The sequence below is a fragment of the Microcebus murinus genome, chromosome 22 (genome assembly GCF_040939455.1).
Source record: "Microcebus murinus isolate Inina chromosome 22, M.murinus_Inina_mat1.0, whole genome shotgun sequence".
Classification (NCBI taxonomy): domain Eukaryota; kingdom Metazoa; phylum Chordata; class Mammalia; order Primates; family Cheirogaleidae; genus Microcebus; species Microcebus murinus.
The window spans coordinates 22,551,526-22,571,149 of NC_134125.1; the positions used below are offsets into that span (position 1 = coordinate 22,551,526).

Here is a 19,624-nt window from a genome sequence, read left to right on the forward strand (position 1 = left end):
CATCACAGCCCCAAACACACATGGCTCTGTGCTTCCTTTTGAAGTAGGGAAAGCAAGGTAGACACCTAAGGGCGTGGTTAGGCTGGACACGTTACACAGATTTTCAGACTTTGTCAGTTTCTGGTTCATGCTGTAGACTATGTCAATAGAAACTGTGCCTCCAGTTCTACCCCATGGCTCATGGTACTATAGATTTTTAAAAGAGAATTAGGTATGTTTTTACACTCTACTTTTAAAATTTTTCATAGATTTAGGGGGTACAAGTTGAATTCTGTTCCATGTATTAATGTATATTGTATAGTGGTGGAGTACGGGTTTCTGGTGTACCCATCACCTGAGTAGTGTACATTGTCACCATAGGTAATTTTTCATCCCTTGCTTGTCAACTCCCCCTCCTTGTGAGTCTCTCGTGTCCATCATCCCATCCTTCTACAGATTCTTATCCCCATCATATGATATAATATAAAATTCTGAACTTCCACTGCTGGTCTAGACAAATGGCTGTCTAGTCCTGTTTCCTAGTACCGGTGCTAAAAGAAACAAATTCATTTATCACATGTCGAAAAGAGTTTATTCATTCAACAAACATTTCTGTGTTGGAGGCAGTCTCTCAGCCTCTGAATATACATATATCCTAAGGGCCAGTGTGTACATCTGTACAAATTACATCTAAGTTCTCAACACATTTGGAGATAATGCTGTGGCTGGGAACAGTTATCTACATTGTTGTTGGTACCAAGAGGCCACATTCATTTTCCTTTCTTGACGCATATCTCTTCATTCCCTCAACTTCTTGTCCCAAGATGCCATTTGGCTCTTTCTGTTTAACCTGTTCTTCCTTCTCTGCAGCTCTACCGTCTGTGCTGGAGCCTGCGCAACAGCAAAGAGGAGCGAATTGACCTGGATGCAGGAGACGAGGACTTCCAAGAAGCCTCAAAGGACCAAGAAGCCTCAAAGGAGGACATTGAAATAGGTGATTGATGATTTGAAACCAATACCCAAAGCATAACAAGTTAATCCTACAGCAGTTAATCCATCAGCAGCATGACAACTTTGCTGAAGCCTTCACTAAATGCCTTCATCAAAACTCAGATCTGTCCCCTATGGGGGAGTGAGGAGTGGAGGGGCGGGAGGGATGACTAACTGGGTTCTAGGAAGTTCACTTTGAGGCCTGGCCGGGGGGAGGAGGGAGGCGCAGAATCATTTCAGCTCCTTCATCTCTGGGTGTGGGTGAGGAATTTGCCACCTTGCCTTGATTTAGGGCATGGCCAGCACTGAGAGAAGAGTCAGAGCTCTTCTGACATAGCCTGTGAGCTGAGGGCAGATGGCACCAAAGCTATGGTCAGTTCTAGCGACATCACAGGGATAGGATAGAGGCCCTTGGGATCTTGTATCTTACTGGCTTGCTATATCAGATTTCAAAAATCATATTTCTCTGGAATCCTGATAAGATAGTGATTAGTCAGTTCCCAGAGATTTATCCTTAAAGGTAATGCTTTCTTCAACTTCAGTGTTGCAACTTTTCCTCCCTACATGGGAGAGGTGCACACATGGGGTTTGGTTGTGGAGGTGTGTGGTGTGCAGCACTGTGGGAGCTCAAGGTCACATGCACTTTACCTGATGCTGGGTTGGAGGTCTCGTCACTCTGATTTGAAGGAGAGCACAGTGCAGCAGAACAAGTTCTGAATCTGGCATCAGGAGCATCATAGAATCCCAGCTCTGGAAAGAGCCCTCAAGATCTCTTGGTCTTATCACCTCAATTTACAGACATGTGAGTTGAGGCTCAGGGGGAGAGGCTTTGCCTGTGGTCCCAGCTCTGATACAGTCTGATACAGTCCTTGCAGTCTCGATCTGCAAGGACCTTTCTGTTCCAAAACCTGCGACTCTGCAAGTGCTGGAGGGAGCATGGACCACAGGCAGCTGACCATGGTGCTGAAAATGGGCAGCCCCTTTCGGCTTCCCCAGAGCAGGCAGGCGTGAATATGCCTGCTACTTCTACCTTCAAATATGTACCCACATTGAGTGAGCATAATGTAGATTTTAAAGGGACATGGATGAGGAGTATTTTGAATGTCTAGAGGTTTTAATGTGGAAGAAGAGATTATTTTTTCACTAGAGGGCATACTTAAGACCGGTGGGTGGAAAGATCCATCCAATTTTAATTCAGAAAAAGAAGGCAGTATAATGCTGCGATAGGTTTTGAGATTTGGAATCAGGGAGAACTGGGATTGAATCTTGACTTTTCTTTTTACTACTTTGGGAATGTGATTTCATTTTTCTAAAATTCAGGTTCCTCAGGTAGAAGTATTCCACACCTCATAGTAGAGTTGGAAACATTGAATGAGATAATACTCCACTATAGGAATTGGCTGTAATTATCCCCATCATGGTGCCTTTGAAGGAAGAGTTTTCTCATTGAGCTTGTCTGAAAAGGGATGAGGAGCAAGTGTGCATCTATCGGGGACGCTGCAGAGGGGACTTCCACACTGGCTACAGAACTGGCTTGGTGACCTCTGTGGTTCTCGTGGTAGCACTTGAATTCTTTTGTTTCTTGATAAACTCACAGTCAAATCAGACTGAACACCCTTCCAATCAGACTTTCCCAATGTCATTCAACTGCCCCAGATAACCAAGTATTTCTTACTTGAGCTGGTCAGTGAGCCCAACTTCTTTCTCCTTCTTCCCCATTCTACTATTTTGGTGGAATGAGTCAAAGGGGAGGGGTACCAGGGAGCTTGTCTTTCTTATGTGTGTGAGAAAAAAGAGACAATGGAAGAAGACTATGAATTGGGTGCTCTCTCATTAAATCAATAAGTTAAATCTTTATTAATACAGTGAAGAAGGTTTGATTTATCCAATTTTACAGATACCTGGAGATAAGAGTGGTGAATTAACAAGGCCATAAAGCTGGGTTTAGGTCCCACTTCTGATATGTGTGTGCACTTGATCACTAAGGTTCCCTCCAGCTCTAAAATTCCATGACTCTTTTAAAGAAAAATTCTGTGACTTGTACAAATGAAAATGTGCAGAGCAGTGGTCTCTGATCATGTACTGAAACCCTAGTGGGATTGATATCATATCTACTGAGTGGCAGAGCTGGTATTTCAAACTGGGCCCCTCTACCTCTAGTGCCACACCTGGGCTAGAGGAGGGAGTCAGTTGCCTTTGTGGGCATCCACTTTGAGTGTCAGGACAGTTGGATGGTTTGATTCAGCAGTGTTGATATGCAGCATAAGATCTTAAGCCCCGGAGGTGTTGATCACCACTGCCCTGTATCAGGAGCTGTTCAGACCAATTTTTACATGCAACTGAGTCTGTTGAGAAGCCTTAGAATTGACAGATGTAGCCAATGTGCTCTCGGGTCACACCAGCCTCATTGCTTTGTAGTGATGTAGCCAACAGATATAAGTTTATGTGGGTTTTTTTCTGAAATTTTTTGGTTGGTTTTTAAAAAATTTCAGAGTATTATGGGGGTACCAATGCTTTGGTTACATAAATTGCCCCTGCACCACCCAAGTCAGGGCTACAAGTGTGCCCATCCTCAAGACAGTGCACACCGCGCCTGTTAGGTGTGAATTTACCTCTCTCCTCCTCCCCACTCCACTGGCCATCAACACCCTATGAATGTTACTTCTCATATGTGCACATAAGTGTTGATCGATTAGTACCAATGTAATGGTGAATACATGTGGTGTTTGTTTTTCCATTCTTGTGATACTTTACTCAGAAAAATGGTCTCCAGCTCCATCCAGGATAATACAAGAGGTAATCACCATTTTTTAATGGCTGAGTAGTACTCCATGGTATACATATACAACATTTTATTTACTCACTCATATATTGATGGGCACTTGGCTTGTTTCCATATCTTTGCAATTGCGAAAATTGCTGCTATAAACATTTGAGTGCAGGAGTGATGCTTTTCAAAGGTGGGTTCCCATGTCCTTCATATGTCACAAGTCCCCAGCCCATCGCTGACTTTTCTGTCTCATAAAATACTACTTGACCTGACTGTTTTGAATCAAAATGCATTTGCATTGGGTCTGACAGAGATAAAGCTAAGGCTAGCTGGTCACAAGAATGTAGAATCCATCCAGTAACACTGTCATGTCATTAAGTTCATTTGAACACTTTGCACCGTTTCCATTCTGGAAAACAAGGAAGTTAGGACATTTCTGCGGAATGGTAGATGCTCTGTGGTATGGCATCTCCCCTGGAAATATTTTCTAGTCCCCCTGGCTTCTGTATCCAATAATACTTTTTTTGGGGGGGAGGGACAGAGTCTCACTCTGTTGCCTGGGCTAGAGTGCTGTGGCATCAGCCTAGCTCACAGCAACCTCACACTACTGGGCTCAGGCAATCCTCCTGCCTCAGCCTCCTGAGTAGCTGGGACTACAGGATAACTACATGTCTGGCTAATTTTTTCTATATATTTTTAGTTGTCCAGCTAATTTCTTTCTATTTTTTTTTCTTTTTTAGCAGAGATGGGTCTTGCTCTTGCTCAGGCTAGTCTCGAACTCCTGAGCTCAAATGATTCGCCTACCTTGGCCTCCCGGAGTGCCAAGGCATGAGCCACTGTGCCTGGACTGTGTCCAATAATCCTTTTATGTCCTTTCCCCTGACACAGAACTTCCTGAGGAGAAGAAAGGATGCTTCAGGCGGGCCTACGACCTGTTTTGTGGGCTGGACCAGCAGACCGGACCCAAGTTGACCAAGGAGGAGGAGGCAGCCATGAAGATGAAGCTGACAGACACCTCTGAGAAGCCTTTGTGGAGGACAGTGGTGAACATCAATGGCATCATCCTGCTGGCGGTGGCCGTCTTTTGCCACGCGTATTTTGCCTGAATCCAGCCTGTGCCGCACACGCACCACAGCTGGAACCCTACCGCACCTCCCTTTGATCTCATTCTGTGACATTGAAGGGAAACCGGCCAGTTGTAAATTTTGCCCAGTTGGATGAATGTGTACATGTGTAATTATAGGCTAGCTGGTGGAAAATCATTAGTTTGCTGTTAACTTATGTATTCAAAGCCAGTGTGATACAATCATCTGTATATACTAGAGCTAAGGAAGGAAAGTCCACTAGAGCTAAGGAAGCTATACCCAGAAAAAGGCAGACTAAGAGACAGAGTCTGGTGATGTCCAAGGGCAGGTCTGTCTCAGGTACATTCAGCATGTCAACATTATTTGTAATCCTTGAATATTATTTTAAGAGTTTTGGTCCCCCTGGTTCCTGCCACTTTGCCCTATCTGAATTCTTCTCTCTCTATTTTTTTAATTTTTAATTTTTTTGCTCTTATCATGTTCCTTTCAAGATTTTCCTGGCACAGCAAAAATTGATCCGATAAACTGATGAATGCATTGAAGCTGAGGACGGGAGCTCGGTGGGGTCCCTGTGCAGGGTGTTTGATCTTGGAAGTGGAGACATGAAGAAGGCAGTACTTGTCCCAAAAGGAGCGACCCAGGCACTAGCCTCAGGCCAGTGGGGGAAGCAGATAATCTTCAGTCCAGGGGATTTTCTGATCTTCTTAAAAATGTCCATTGTGAGTTCCACCTCTTTGGGACTCCTCTCATTTTGACATTCACTGTGCCTGGAATGTCGTAGCCACTCAGTCATGTTTGCTGACTAAATGAATGATACAGGCAGAAATACTTGCTTTATTTTTACATGAGCCTGGCTCTTGGTTAACCTCTTCTGGTGGCTGCACAAAGCACGCCCTCTGGTGACTATAAAGAGTTGGAATGCATTTACCAGAGGCCGTTGTGCCCCGTGGTGCTGAAGTTGACATAGGGGCTTAGCAGCTGACACTGTGTCACTGGAGAGAGACGGGGCTCAGGCTGGGGGCATGTATCATCTCAGCAGCCACACCCTCCCGAAACATAGAACTAATTAGCCTGAGATCATCCTCCCTGTGAACTCACATGACCACAGCTCTTCCTTGTTTTGGTGTCTTGATCAGTGACCATCGACTGATGGCGGTTAGAGCAGGTTATCTGTGTTCCGGGTGGTAGTGCCCAACACTTCTAGCTGAGAGGGATGTGTTTCTTGTTGAACCAATTTCCCAGGGGGAAATTCCTTTCATTTAATTTAAGTAATTCTTTTTAATGTCATCTGTGAAATCTCAATTACATTGTAATATAATCCTATTTGAGTGATTAAAAAAAAATCACGAGGTTAGTATTGACTGATTTCAGGCTAGCTTAGAAAAGAGCTGGGAGTGGTTCTTGGGTACAAAAATGGTTCAACAGGTGAAAGGATGGCCTTGTCCTTGGGGAGGGAAGGAAACCCAGGGAGCACTTCTGAGACGCTTCTGCCTCCCCTGCAGCTGGGCAGAGCAGTGGGAAAGGTGGGGCATTTCACACAGCTAGCATCGCTCAGAGGACTCGGTCTCATGTGGAGTGTGTGGTATGTTTTGAGCTTTGAGAGGCTAAAGGGAGAGCACCAAAAGCTGGTGGGTGGGGCAGACAGTGTAAAATTTCTAGATTGTCCTGGATTCATTCAGTTCTAGCTTGGCCAATGACTTAATGTGTATATTGTGGTAAATTATTTTGTCTCAACTCTGCATTTTGTTTTTTTTTTTTTTCTTTTTGGAAATTTGGGGACCTTGGTGCTTATAGCCTCTACCTACCTCCTGCAGTTGTGACAAAGACACTTGGAAAAGCGGATGGGAGACACGCACGAGAGGAATGCTATACAGATGCTATATTAAACTGCCTTATAGTCCCATCAATTAAAATGCATTACTTTGATAAAAATGAAAACGTTAAAACCGCTTAACATCCTGATTCCGTGTTCTCTAGAGATTCTAGACAAATGCTAAATACATCTGTGGTGAGCTTTAGTTAGCACAAAATCTGGATTAGGAAGCAGGAGGCCAGGATAGTTAAGAATAGAATCTAGCAATCTGAACAATTAAAAAAAAGTAGTTAAATTTGGAGATGATTTCAAACATGCAGTGAGTAACTGGACCTGCATAATGTCCCGTTAGAATAGACTGAGCTACTTGGGGCCAGTAAATGATAGATTATACTAGAATAATTTCAGGGTGCAGGGAAGAACTATTCTTTTCCTTATGTTGAAGATGGTATTATACCATCTTCAGAGTGCAGAGGGGCAGAGTGATTGCTCATTAATACTCAGTTTATAGAACTGAAAAATCATACCCTATCAGGCAAAAAAAAAAAAAAGACAGAAAGAAAGAAAAAAATGAAAAGTTTCTTTAAGTATGGATGACTATTTTAAAAGGAATCTCTTAAGATGAAAAAAAACAGGCCTACAGAGCGATGTTGCTTTGGGGGCTTTGACCTCCCTGGGAGCATTGCTGGCTTCTGTGTAGCTGAGTCAGGCGTTGACATTCACTTAGAGAAATTTCTACTTTTGGAACTTGCTGGAATGCACTCTTTCCCAGTGCCAAAACCCTCATCTCCTAAAAGATGCACTGCAGCACCTGTTTTCTTGTCCTGCTTCACAAAAGCAAACCTTGTGAGAAAAACATAAGCGTGCTTGGTTAGAGGAGAGGGGTTTCTTAAGATTTCTTCCCCTCCTACTCTGAGAAAATCTCACCTCATCTCCAAATTGTGTTTTGGCGAATGAAGTTGTCCGAGTGAGGTGCCATTGTCCTGGAAGGTTGATGGGGACGGGACCAGGGAGGTGTGGTGAAGCTGCACCCCTAGGTCATGCTTCAGTGGGGCTGGTGTTGTGTGATTGGCTTTGAGGGATTCAGGGGTGCCGTTCAGTCCCAGAGCTTCACGCTGCATGCCTGACCCAGCCAGCTTTTGTGGTTCTAAGAGCCACTCAGTGAAGGAACAGGAAACGTGATGCCATTGATCCCATGCCTGGAAAACTGGCAACCAATGCCCGACTGATAAAGGGACCTTCTTTACACACAAATGCTAGTGGCACATACACATGGGTTTCAGAATCAGACGAAGGGCTTCTTGGAGTCGTGGTTCTCAAACTCTAGCTAAGATCAGAATCCCTTGGAGAGCTTGTTTATACACAGATTGCTGGGATGCACCTCCAGAGTTTCTGATTCGGTAGGTCTGGAATGGGACCTGAAAATGTGCATTTCTAACAAGTTCCCAGATGATTTCGATGCTGCTGGTCTGGAGACCACACTTTGAAAACCACTATTTAGAGTCAACTTCCAAAGGGGTTTCCTTTCATCACCAAGTAAGGGTGGCACAACTGGAGAACTCTTTCCCCTCCGGCCCTCCTTTGAGATTTTTAGTGATAACTCAGGGGCAAAAGGATTAAACCAAATGTGTGTAGGTATGGGTGAGGCATATTGTAATGCCAGGGGACTGAAAAATCCAACCCCATGGATTTTAGGGCCCATTTGCTTAATTCTGACCTCCCCCTAGATGCCTAAGGCCCGACACTTAAATTTTTTTTTTAATTAACAAAAATTGTGGTGTGCAACATGTTTTGATACATGTATACATTGTGGAATGACTAAATTGAGCTAATTAACATATCTATTACCTCACATACTTATTTTTTTTTGTGTGGTAGGAACACTTAAATCTACTCTCAGCAATTTTTAAGTATGTGATATATATTGTACAATAGGTTTCCTGAACTTATTCCACCTGTCTAACTGAAATTTTGTAGTCTTTGACTAGCATCTTCTTAATCTTCCCTCCCTTTATCCTTGGTAATTACCATTCTACTCTCTGCCTCCGTGAGTTTGACTTTTTAGATCCTACATATAAGTGAGATCATGTCGCATTTGTCTTTCTGGGGCAAGACTTTTATTTATTTTTTTTGAGACAGAGTCTCACTCTGTTGTCTGGGCTAGAGTGCTGTGGCGTTAGCCTAGCTTACAGCAACCTCAAACTCCTGGGCTCTAGCAATCCTGCTGCCTCAGCCTCCCGAGTAGCTGGGACTACAGGCATGTGCCACCGTGCCCTGCTAATTTTTTCTATATATTTTTAGTTGTCCAATTAATTTCTTTCTATTTTTAGTAGAGACGGGGTCTCACTCTTGCTCAGGCTGGTTTCGAACTCCCGATCTTGAGAGATTTGCCTGCCTCGGCCTCCCAGAATGCTAGGATTACAGGCGTCAGCCACCACACCTGGCCAACCAAAGTTATATTAATAAATGCTATCAACTTATAACATTTAAATATGAGCCAGGCATTCCTATCTCTGTTTTCAGTTGAAAAATTACGGTTCAGGGAAGTTGACTGCTTTGCTCCAAGTGGGTCTGTATCCAGAGCCTGTTCTAGTTTTGGTCTAGGTGGGTATCTTCTCCTGTCCAAATAGTGATACGAATCTATCTTCTCTGTAAAGTAGCTTCGACTTCTATGAAGGTTCTTCCAAGACTTGCAGGACATGGAGAATGATGTTTTCTGGTTCTGCCTCATTCTGAGCACAAGGAAAGATGGTCTTTGAATGAACCTGTGCTCCTAGATCGCAAAGACCAAATCATCAAACTACACACCAGATATTTCAGACTGGCAAACACGCAAGTCAGAATGCTGGGCTTTGCTTGTGTTTTCCGATGTGCTGCAGTACAGGCGTCAAGGTGCCTGAGCCCTGAGAGCAACTAGTACTTTCCCATTGCTGAAAGACCCTGCGGCAGAGCCCACCCAAAGGCCCCGCCCAGCCCTGCCTTGCCCCGCTCGCAGGCTGTATATATTCGGCTTGTGAGTCTATTTCCTTTTGCCCAGTAGCACCCACTTCAGATTAGCTTTGCCACAGGAGCTCCCGGCTTGGGAATCCGCAAGATGTGTACTTAGCTCTATCTGCGTTGTGGCTTAATTATATCTCCTCAAAATCCATTTGTTGAAGTACTAACCCTCAGTACCTCAGAATGGGACTGTATTGGGAGACAGGGTCTTTAAAGAGGTGATTGGATTAAAGCGAGGTTATTAGGGTGAGCCCTCCTCCAATATGACTGGTGTCCTTACAAGAAGAGGACAGACAGACAGAAGGGAGACCATGTGAAGATGCAGGAAGAGATGGCCACCTACAAGCCAAGGAGGGAAGTCTCAGAAGACACCTTGATCTCGGACTTCCAGCCTCCAAAACTTTGAGCAAATAAATTTCTGCTATTGAAACAGCCCAGTCTGTGATACTTTGTTACAGCCGCCCTAACAAATAGATCCAATCTGAAATAGAGTTAGGTCCTGTTCCGTGTTTTCTTTCTTTTATTTTTTGAGACGGAGTCTCACTCTCTTGCCTGGGCTAGAGTGCTGTGGCATCAGCCTAGCTCACAGCAACCTCAAACTCCTGGGCTCAAGTGATTTTCCTGCCTCTGTTCCATGTTTTCTTAGATTCTGTGTTTGTCTGGTTGGAATCCATTCATCACAGATCCAACTATATTGACTATGTATTCTGTATGATTATGTATTCTTGATGACTATGTATGATTCTGTATTCTTGATGCTTTCATGTTTGGGGGGTTTTATAGACTCGGGGAAAGACTGCTCCTCCCAGGGGTAACCCTTTCTTAGATAGCAAAGGGCTTGGTGGGAGCGTGTCTTTCACACACAAACTAACCCATCCCCTAGTCACCTCCTTATCCAATTTTCACATACCAAGCCAATATTTCCCCTGCCCTGAATAATCCCAGGCAGGGCCAGGAATCAGGGAACTAGAGACCAATCTGATAGCCCACAGCCCACTGGAATTATTCAGATGAGCCTAAATTGTCTACTCTGCCTCGCTTTCCCCATGGAAACCAAATAGAGGCTCCGACCTATGCCTTCCCTTCACTGCTTTCTTCCTCCTGACTGACCAGTGCTGCTTCTATGATCCTGCATGACATGCAGTGACCCCTGCTCTAGAACCCGTGAGTATAATAAACTTCTTCCTTCCAAGCCTTGTTCTCTCCTCCTGTGGCCACACTGACTTGACCATATCTCACGCAATGTCTACATACATAGAACAAATCCCTTTTATTTCTCATAGCTAGCTCAAAGGGCTACAGGACGCCATCAGACAGCCTGTTGATCAGGAATTGTGTTATCACTTCCTTAAAAGACCATCTGTCTTGGCTGGACATGGTGGCTCATGCCTGTAATCCTAGCACTCTGGTAGGCTGAGGTGGGCAGATCATTTGAGCTCAGGAGTTTGAGACCTGCCTGAACAAGAGTGAGACCCCATATCTACTAAAAAAATAGAAAGAAATTAGCTGGACAACTAAAAACATATAGAAAAAATTACAGGCATGATGGTGCATGCCTGTAGTCCCAGCTACTCAGGAGGCTGAGGCAGGAGGATCGCTTGAGCCCAGGAATCTGAGGTTGCTGTGAGCTAGGCTGAGGCCACGGCACTCTAGCCCGGGCAACAGAGTGAGACTCTGTCTCAAAAAGCAACAACAACAACAAAAACCATCTGTCTCTTTCTCAGCCCTTCTTATGGCTTCTTCACCCTCTCTTCTTCTCTTTTTGTGCCCATTCTTCTCTCAGTCTTCATTCGCCTGGTCCAGTTATCTCATGGACCTCAGTGAACCCACATCACCCATCTCTATCTTCACTTTTCATCCTTTTCCAACCTGTCTTCCAACCTGTCTTCCATCATAGGGTGGACCCCTCCAGGAACACACCTGTAGTCACACGAAGCTAGGTCGATTCAACTTGCCACAGCAAGGGAGACATTCAAAGAGAATTTCAGCTTCTTACCAAACAGAGGAAGAGATGGAGTTATTTTGGGATTTTGAAGAAGGGTGGAATTTGGGGAAATTTTTTCTTGAAGCCACATTTCGTTAGGCTCAAAGTAAAGCAGAGTGTGTAAAGGGATTAACATCGAGCATGGGCTGAGAAGCGAACTCAGGGATCCTGTTATCTTGGAAATTCAAAGTTGAGATAAATATGGGAATGTCACGATGAAGACCCCTTATCTGAAGCTCTGTGCCGAAGTTGGAAATTGAGGCTGCTTCCCTGCCAGTGATCCACATGAGTCACAGCCTTTTAGTACCAGTGAGACATTTCATTCTTGCTGATATACAGTTGGCATTCCTGTCCACAGATTCAACCAATGGTGGATTGAAAATATTTGAAAAAAAAAATAGAACGATACAACAGTAGAAAATAATACAAATGAAAACAGGGTGTAACAACTATTTACATAGCATTTACATTGCATTAGATATTCTAAGCAATCTATAGATGATTTAAAGTACAGGGAGGATGTACATAGGATATATGTAAATATGATGCCATTTTATGTAGTGGACTTGTGCATCTGTAGATTTTGATGTCCTTGGGTGGGTGGGAGGGGGTCCCAGAACCAACCCTCTGCAGATATGGAGGGACCACTATGATTTCAAGTAGCAAAATTTCTCAGTCCATAATTTTAGAAAACACATTTTTAGTACCATGGTCTAGATGTAAATTAACACGAGCTGTTCTTATAGGTTCATACTCCTTGCTTCTCATTCTCACTCCCCATTTCTGACTCGTTTAGGGCCAGGGTCTCAGAGCCCAGCCCTGGAGGGGAGGCCCAGCCCTGGAGGGGAGGCCCAGCCTTGGCCGACCTGATGCTCCCCATGCTCAGGCACCAGCTTCGATGTCGTGCCCCACCTGCCTGAACTTATATAAAGAGGGGGCCATGTCTGGGTGTAGGAAAAGTAAACTGTTTTTCCTCTGCTCTCACTGCAACAATCACCTCAGGTCTGTCACCAAGAAGTGTGTGGGATCTCCCCACCAACAGCCATTCGATTCAATTCCAACACTATCTACCCGGAGACAGCGTTGGATTCCACAGATTGAGGGCTCAGCCCCACTAGATGGCTCCATGCTTTCGATGCCAATTGCAAGCTCCAAGTTGTTTTATCTGTGTTTCTGACCAACTGGCTATAAATTGGGGTTCCCACAACCCTCTACTTGTTTTCGATTAATTTCCTAGAGTAGCTCACAGAACTAAGGGAAATACTTTATTTACATTTGCTGGTTTATTATAAAGGATATTACAAAGGATATAGATGAAGAGAGATGCATAGGGCAAGGTGTGTGAGAAGGGGTATGGCTCATCCATGGCTCTGGGTGTCCCACCTTCCAGGAGCCTCCACATGTTTTTGCTGTCCAGGAACTCTCTGAGCCCTATCCTTTTGGGTTTTATGAAGGCTTGATTGCATATGCATGATGATAATTAAATCAATGGCCTTTGGGGACCAAGTTAACCTTCAGCCCCTCTCCCCTCCCCAGAGGTTGGAAGGTGGGGATGGAAGTCCCAACCCAATAATTCCACCTTGGTCTTTCCTGTGAGGTCCCCCAATCTACTAGTCAATTCATTAGCATACAAGAAGACATTTATTACTTTGCAGATGCCAAGGATTTTCGGGGTTGTATGCCAGAAATTGGAATGAAGACCAAATATATATTTCATGATATCACATTGGACCAGAAAATCAGCACCTGTAGCTATGGACAGCACTTGAAGTCCAAGCACCATGATGAGGTCCCTGGAGTAAGGAGTTTTTTCCTGGAAGGTTGAGAAATGACCCAGTTGACAGTGGGTCAGTTTCTCTCTCTCTCTCTGAATAAAAAAGTCTTGTTTAAGGCTGGGTCCTCTTTAAGGCTATTCTTTGGGCCATAGGCCATCCCAGGTAGATAGGGTCCTGCCTAGCCTACATGGTTTGAGTTGAGAGAAGAAAGTCTACTGGCACAGAAAAAATTCTTCAACTGCCTGTTGCTTATGAAAATCTCATTGCAGTTCTTTGGCTGTTAGAATCTTTGTGTGTTCTAACTCATTCTGCCTTATCTCTTGCCTATTATGAACATCTATCTATTTGGAGCTCCGGAAACAGAGTGGGGTATGTTAGGTAGATAGTGAGGGATTGCAGGTCTCTTAGGGACAAAAGTGGGTGCTGTTGCCCCCATCTTGGGTCCTGCCCTACCCTAATCTCCCAAGCAGCTGCCATACCTGGAGAGGAGGGAATACCCTATGAATCTGCCAATCATAACTTAGTGCGCTGGCTGAAAAAGAATGCAGAGGACTGTCTAGCTCATGGGACAAGCAGCATAGGTACCATAGAATCTGGAAATTGAACTAGAACAACCTGTATGTGTAGTTTAGGCTCAGGTCATGTGACTCCTAACGGTCCAATTAAAGTGTTTCTATGGTGACCTCTGAACCATGAGGAAGGTCCCAATCCCTGCACTGAAAAATAAGATGCAGACCACAACCAAGTCCCTTCCTTTGGCTTTCCCTTGGCTGAGACCAGGGATGGTCATCATCCCTGGTATATGTTTCATGCTCTGTAAACCTACATCTTCCTCTTGCCCTATAATCCTATCTTTCTTTCCTCAATAAACCTCATTTTCATGCCTGCCTAACTTTGGCATGTCTGGTCATTCATTGGCCATTGGCAATTTCAGACGAAAGCCTGGCAGGTAGAAGGTGAAGGGAGGAAGTGATACAGAGGACAGCAAGAAATTGATAGCAAGATTATTCAAGGAATTCCTGTGAATCAACAAGAAAAAGACAGGAGGAAACTATTCAAAAAAAATGGGCTGTGTGCAGTGGGTTACACTGGTAATCCCAGCACTTTAGAGGGCTAAGGCGGGAGGATCCCTTGAGGCTGGCAGTTCACAACCAGCCTGGGCACCACAACGAGACCCCATCTGTACAAAACAGTAATTTAAAAAATTAACAAGGCATGGTGGCACATGCCTGCAGTCACAGCTACTTGGGAGGCTGAGGCAGGAGGATCATGTGAGCCCAGGAGTTTGAGGTGGCAGTGTGCTGTGATTGTGCCACTGACTCCAGCTTGGGTGACACAGTGCGACTTTGCTTCTTAGAAAAGAAAGAAAGAAAGAACATGGACGAAGTATTTGGAAAGACAATTAGAAGAAAAAGAAATCAGAAGAAGGAGAAATGACATCAGCAAAGTGGTGGAGTAGGTAGCTCCAGCCTCTCATCCCCACACAGAAACAATGAGAAACACACAAAAACTGTCAGGACAAATTTTGTGGTACCCTGGAAAAAAGATAAAAGTTCATAGCAACCAAGCAAGTGCTGAATTAAGAAAAAGGTGCCCCAGAACAGGAGGAAGTTTTTGTGACGCTCTTACACTTCTCCCACCCCCCTCTGATATGGTGGCAGGTGCAAAGCATCAACAGTTGTAAAGTGGAAGCGTCGTGTTAAAGAGGGGCAGCCTGTGTTCCCGGGGCGGGGGGGGGCACTTTCCCTGGTTCCAGAGGGAGCAGAGCAGGCATTATTAGGAAATTATTGTGTATGTCTGTTCTAACCTGTCTTTGGATCTAAAGAGAATGTCTTATCAATAACATATAGTTGAGTCATATTTTTTAAAACTCCTTCTGATGATCTCTGCCCTTTTGATCAGAGAATTTAATTCATTTATATTCAAAATAATTATAATTAAGGACTTATTTGTGCCATTTTTCCATTTTATGTGTGTCTTAAACCTTTTTGGGTCTCTTATTTCCTTTAGCACTGCCTTTTTTTGTGTTTGGTAGATTTTTTTCTAGTGAATTGTTTTGATTCTCATTTCTTTTTGTGTATATTTTTAGATACATTCTTTGTGATTACCATGGGGATGACATTTAGCATCCTAAGGTTATCACAATATATTTTGAATTGATAGGAAACTTCAAAAGCATACAGAACACTACTTTTTTTTTTAATGTATATTTTACTTTTACTAGTATGGTGAGACCAACGAATCAGGAGACAACTGTCACTGAAAAGATAGTTTGTTACTCACAGTTCCCAATAGAAGGGGGCACAGGGAAGCACCAGGGTTGCTCAGGAGGCAGAGTGTGGAGGAAAATGTGGGTAAAGTATTTAGTGTGGTTTTTGCAGGAAAGTTGGGTAAAACAAGGTAAGTGGGCTAAGTAAGATTGGTACTACTTGAAATAATTTCAGTGGGCTCCAGGGTGTAGAGGATGCACCTAGTTGTCTGATACCTGGCTCTGGATAAACTAGAGCAGAGCAATAGTGGCCCAATAAAGATAGTGATTGAGGGGAATGGGCTCTGGAATGGTTAGTTTGCATATGAAAGGTGAGCTCTGAATTGGAGTCATTTACTATCTGTAGGAATTGGCTAGCCTTGGGATGGGCAGTCTCTCCAGGGTCTGCAAAGTACCAGGTGGCAAAACAACAGAAACACATAGTTAATACATTCCTGTGGTTAATACAGCCCCATCCTCCACCCTTTATGTGGCTGTTGTCACAAATTATATCTTTATACATTTTATAATTCTACAAATTATAGCAATTTTATAATTAACAATGATATAATTAACCATTTTTGACAGTATTATACATGATTTAATAGCAATTATTTTCAGTTACATTAAACATCTTTCAGCATCTGAACATATTTCTGTTCTAAGTACTCATCTTGAGGGATTAATTTAACCTCTCTCTAACTTAATTTTGTCAACCTCATTCATTGTTTGTGCAAAATTTACTGAGCACCTACTGTGCTCCAGGTAATAAGTAACATAGACTAGGTCTCTATTTCATAAAGCTTACATTGTAGACAGACAGCAAGCAAGTAAAAAACCATTTCCAATAAGAACAAGATTATATCAACTCAGAGATTTTGCTAAGAAGGAAATAAAAGAAGGTAATGTGGTAAAAAGTCACTAGTATAATATGGGTGTTGAAATAATATTTATTAATATCTAGAGCTGTGTGTCTCCTGTCACTGTCAAAACTACAGAATCTCTACTGCTGCTGCCTGCTGATGACTCTACACTGGCTATAAAAAGGGAAAGAATCCATTGGCATATAGCTAACTGGAGCAGGGACAGCAAGTTGCTGAAGCATGAGTGTAGGGGACTGACATATATTTTCCTAGTTTAAGAATTTAAGTTAGTGAGTAATGTACGTGTTCTGCCCAGAGTGTTTGAAAGTAATCTGTTCTGGACAGGCTCTCTGTGATAAACAAAGGTGTTGCCTAGAGGCATAACAAAGGACCTGAGCTGCGAGTAGTAAGAGCGGCCCCACCCCATGGCATGGGGGTCTGGAGGCTACATGATAAACATATGGTTCCTGTGATTGCTGCGTACGCCCCATAAGATGGCTGCTTAGTCAATGATGGGTGAGACCCCTCAAGCGAGGGGCGACCTAAGCCAGGCACGGTTGCTGGGGTTCAGCTGAAGATCTTAGGGGGTCACCCTAAGAGAAGCTGGGGATGCGAAATGCCCCCTGTGTCTCACCTTGCCCATCCTTGCTAACCTTGATCCTTTATCTATGCCTAGTGCCTAGAGCAACCACCTTGAAATTCTGAGTCAGGGGATATCTGCTTCCCTAAGGCTATTCCGGAATTTATGGCTATCGCTGCCATGCCTGGGTGGTTATGTACAAGGAACTAACTTTATCTTTTAGAGTATAAAAATAAAACGGATCCAGTGTATTATTACTCGAGTCAACCGTCTGTCTGTGTGTCCATGTTTTTCTTTGTGTTCTGCGTGTTTGTGTTTTATGTTCTGTGTTCATCCTCCATCCTGTAAACGGGCCATGACACATGAGTACAATAACTACATAATATTTCATTGTAGGTGCTACCACAGTGTATCACTCTTATTATCACTATCATTATTTTAAATATTATTGAGTACTTGCCATATACCAAGCATCCTACTAATTATTTCACACACACAATTAACTATTTTATAATTATACAAATTATATAAAGTACAATGTATAATTATATGTACTTTATACATTATACAAAATAAATCTATAGAGATTTAAAATAGTTTTTTTTTTTTTTTTTTGAGACAGAGTCTCACTTTGTTGCCCAGGCTAGAGTGAGTGCCGTGGCATCAGCCTGGCTCACAGCAACCTCAAACTCCTGGGTTCAAGCAATCCTGCTGCCTCAGCCACCCAAGTAGCTGGGACTACAGGCATGCGCCACCATGCCCGGCTAATTTTTTTTTTTTCTATATATATTAGTTGGCCAATTAATTTTCTTTCTATTTATAGTAGAGACGGGGTCTCACTCTTGCTCAGGCTGGTTTCGAACTCCTGACCATGAGCAATCCGCCCGCCTCGGCCTCCCAGAGTGCTAGGATTACAGGCGTGAGCCACCGCGCCCGGCCTAAAATAGTTTTTTAATATATTTTTTAAAGTTCTGTAGAAAATAAAGGGGAGAGTTACAAACCAAAAACACAATAATACTTGCCTATTTACTACTTTTACTGGTACAATGGTGTGCAAATGACTGTGTCACCTTAAAATCCATATGTTGAAATTCTAACCCACAAAGTAATGATATTAGTAGGTGATTAGGACATGACTGCAGAAACCCCATGAATGGGATTGATGTCCTTATAAATAGGCCCTAGGGAGTATCTGGCCCTTCTACTACATGAGGGCACAATGAAAAGCTACCATCTGTGAGAAAATGGGCCACCACCAGATGCTGAATCTACCAGCCCTTTGGTCTTGGATTTCCCAATCTCCAGAACTGTGAGAAATACATTTCTCTTGTTTGTAAGCTGTCTAGTTTGTGGTATTTTGTTGTAGCAGCCCAAATAGACTAAGATAACTTGTGATCTTTATTTTCTAATATAGCTTTGAGCTACTGTCTAGTGTTCTTTCATTTCAACCTGAAGGATTCCATTCAGCACTGCAGATCTACTGATAATAAACTCTGTTCGTTTTGTTTATCTGGGAATGTCTTAACGTCTTAATTTTTGAAGGACAGTTTTGCCAGATGTTGAATTCCTGTGCAAGAGTTTTTTCTTTCAGCACTTTAAATATATCATTCCAGGGAGGTCTTCTGGCCTCCCTGATTTCTGATAGGAAATTGGCTGTTAATATTTTTGGGGACCCCTTTTAAATGACAAGTCACATATTTGTTTCTTTCTTCAAGATTCTCTCCCTTTGTCTTTGGTTCTGAACAGCTTGATTATATAATAAGAGGTCTTGGTGTGGGTCTCTGTAAGGCTATACTACTTGAAGTTTGTTGAGCTTCTTGGATTTGTAGGTTCATGTCCTTCATCAAATTTAGGAAGTTTCAGCTATTATTTCTTAAAATATTATTTCTTTTTATTTATTTATTTTTTTTGTATTAGAAAGAAAAAGAAGACAGTTGCCTTTTTATTTTACTATTTGCAAACATCATCTTTATATGTTCAAGGAAAGAAAGAAATGGGAGTGTGACATAATTTAAATGCAAAGGAAATAACATATTAATCACTGTATAGGATAGCACACATACCATTAAAAAAACTTGTTTGGCTTTAGTGTCAAAAATCTTCCAAGCCCAAATAGAGTTCCACAAAGCAGTATTATTTTTTTATACATATGCATAATCTCATTTAAATTCACAATTGAAATAATTCCATCTTTAAAATGGAAAAAGTAAGATCCAAGCCCTATTTTACTTTCTTCTAACATTTATCTCCTCCCATGGGACTTTTGAATTTGTACAAACACCACCTCAGCAAATAATTTTACAGAGTTACATTTGGGCTTCTTATTGCTCCACCTGTGATGACTGTCTTGACTTTTTCTATGGTAACTACCAAAAATGAAGTCACTAAATTCTTACTCTCCTAGATCTGATAGTATAAATCAATCCTGAATGGATTTACTTAAGATCTGAAACCATGATCCTTTAACTTAGGTGTCCTCAAACTACGGCTCATGGGCCACATGTGGGTGTTTTTGCCCATTTGTTTTTTTACTTCAAAAT

General features: G+C 42.8%; 1 protein-coding gene across 1 annotated transcript in view; it reads left to right on the plus strand.

Moving 5' to 3' along the window:
* Positions 1–9,984, plus strand: part of SLC5A1 (solute carrier family 5 member 1) — a 59,252-nt gene extending 49,268 nt beyond the window's left edge. The window contains exons 14-15 of the mRNA XM_012764027.2: positions 850–973; positions 4,628–9,984. Of these exons, the coding sequence (XP_012619481.1) occupies positions 850–973; positions 4,628–4,845 (342 nt within the window). The 3' untranslated portion in view covers positions 4,846–9,984. The remainder of the gene's footprint in view (positions 1–849; positions 974–4,627) is intronic.
* Positions 9,985–19,624: the final 9,640 nt, after the last annotated feature.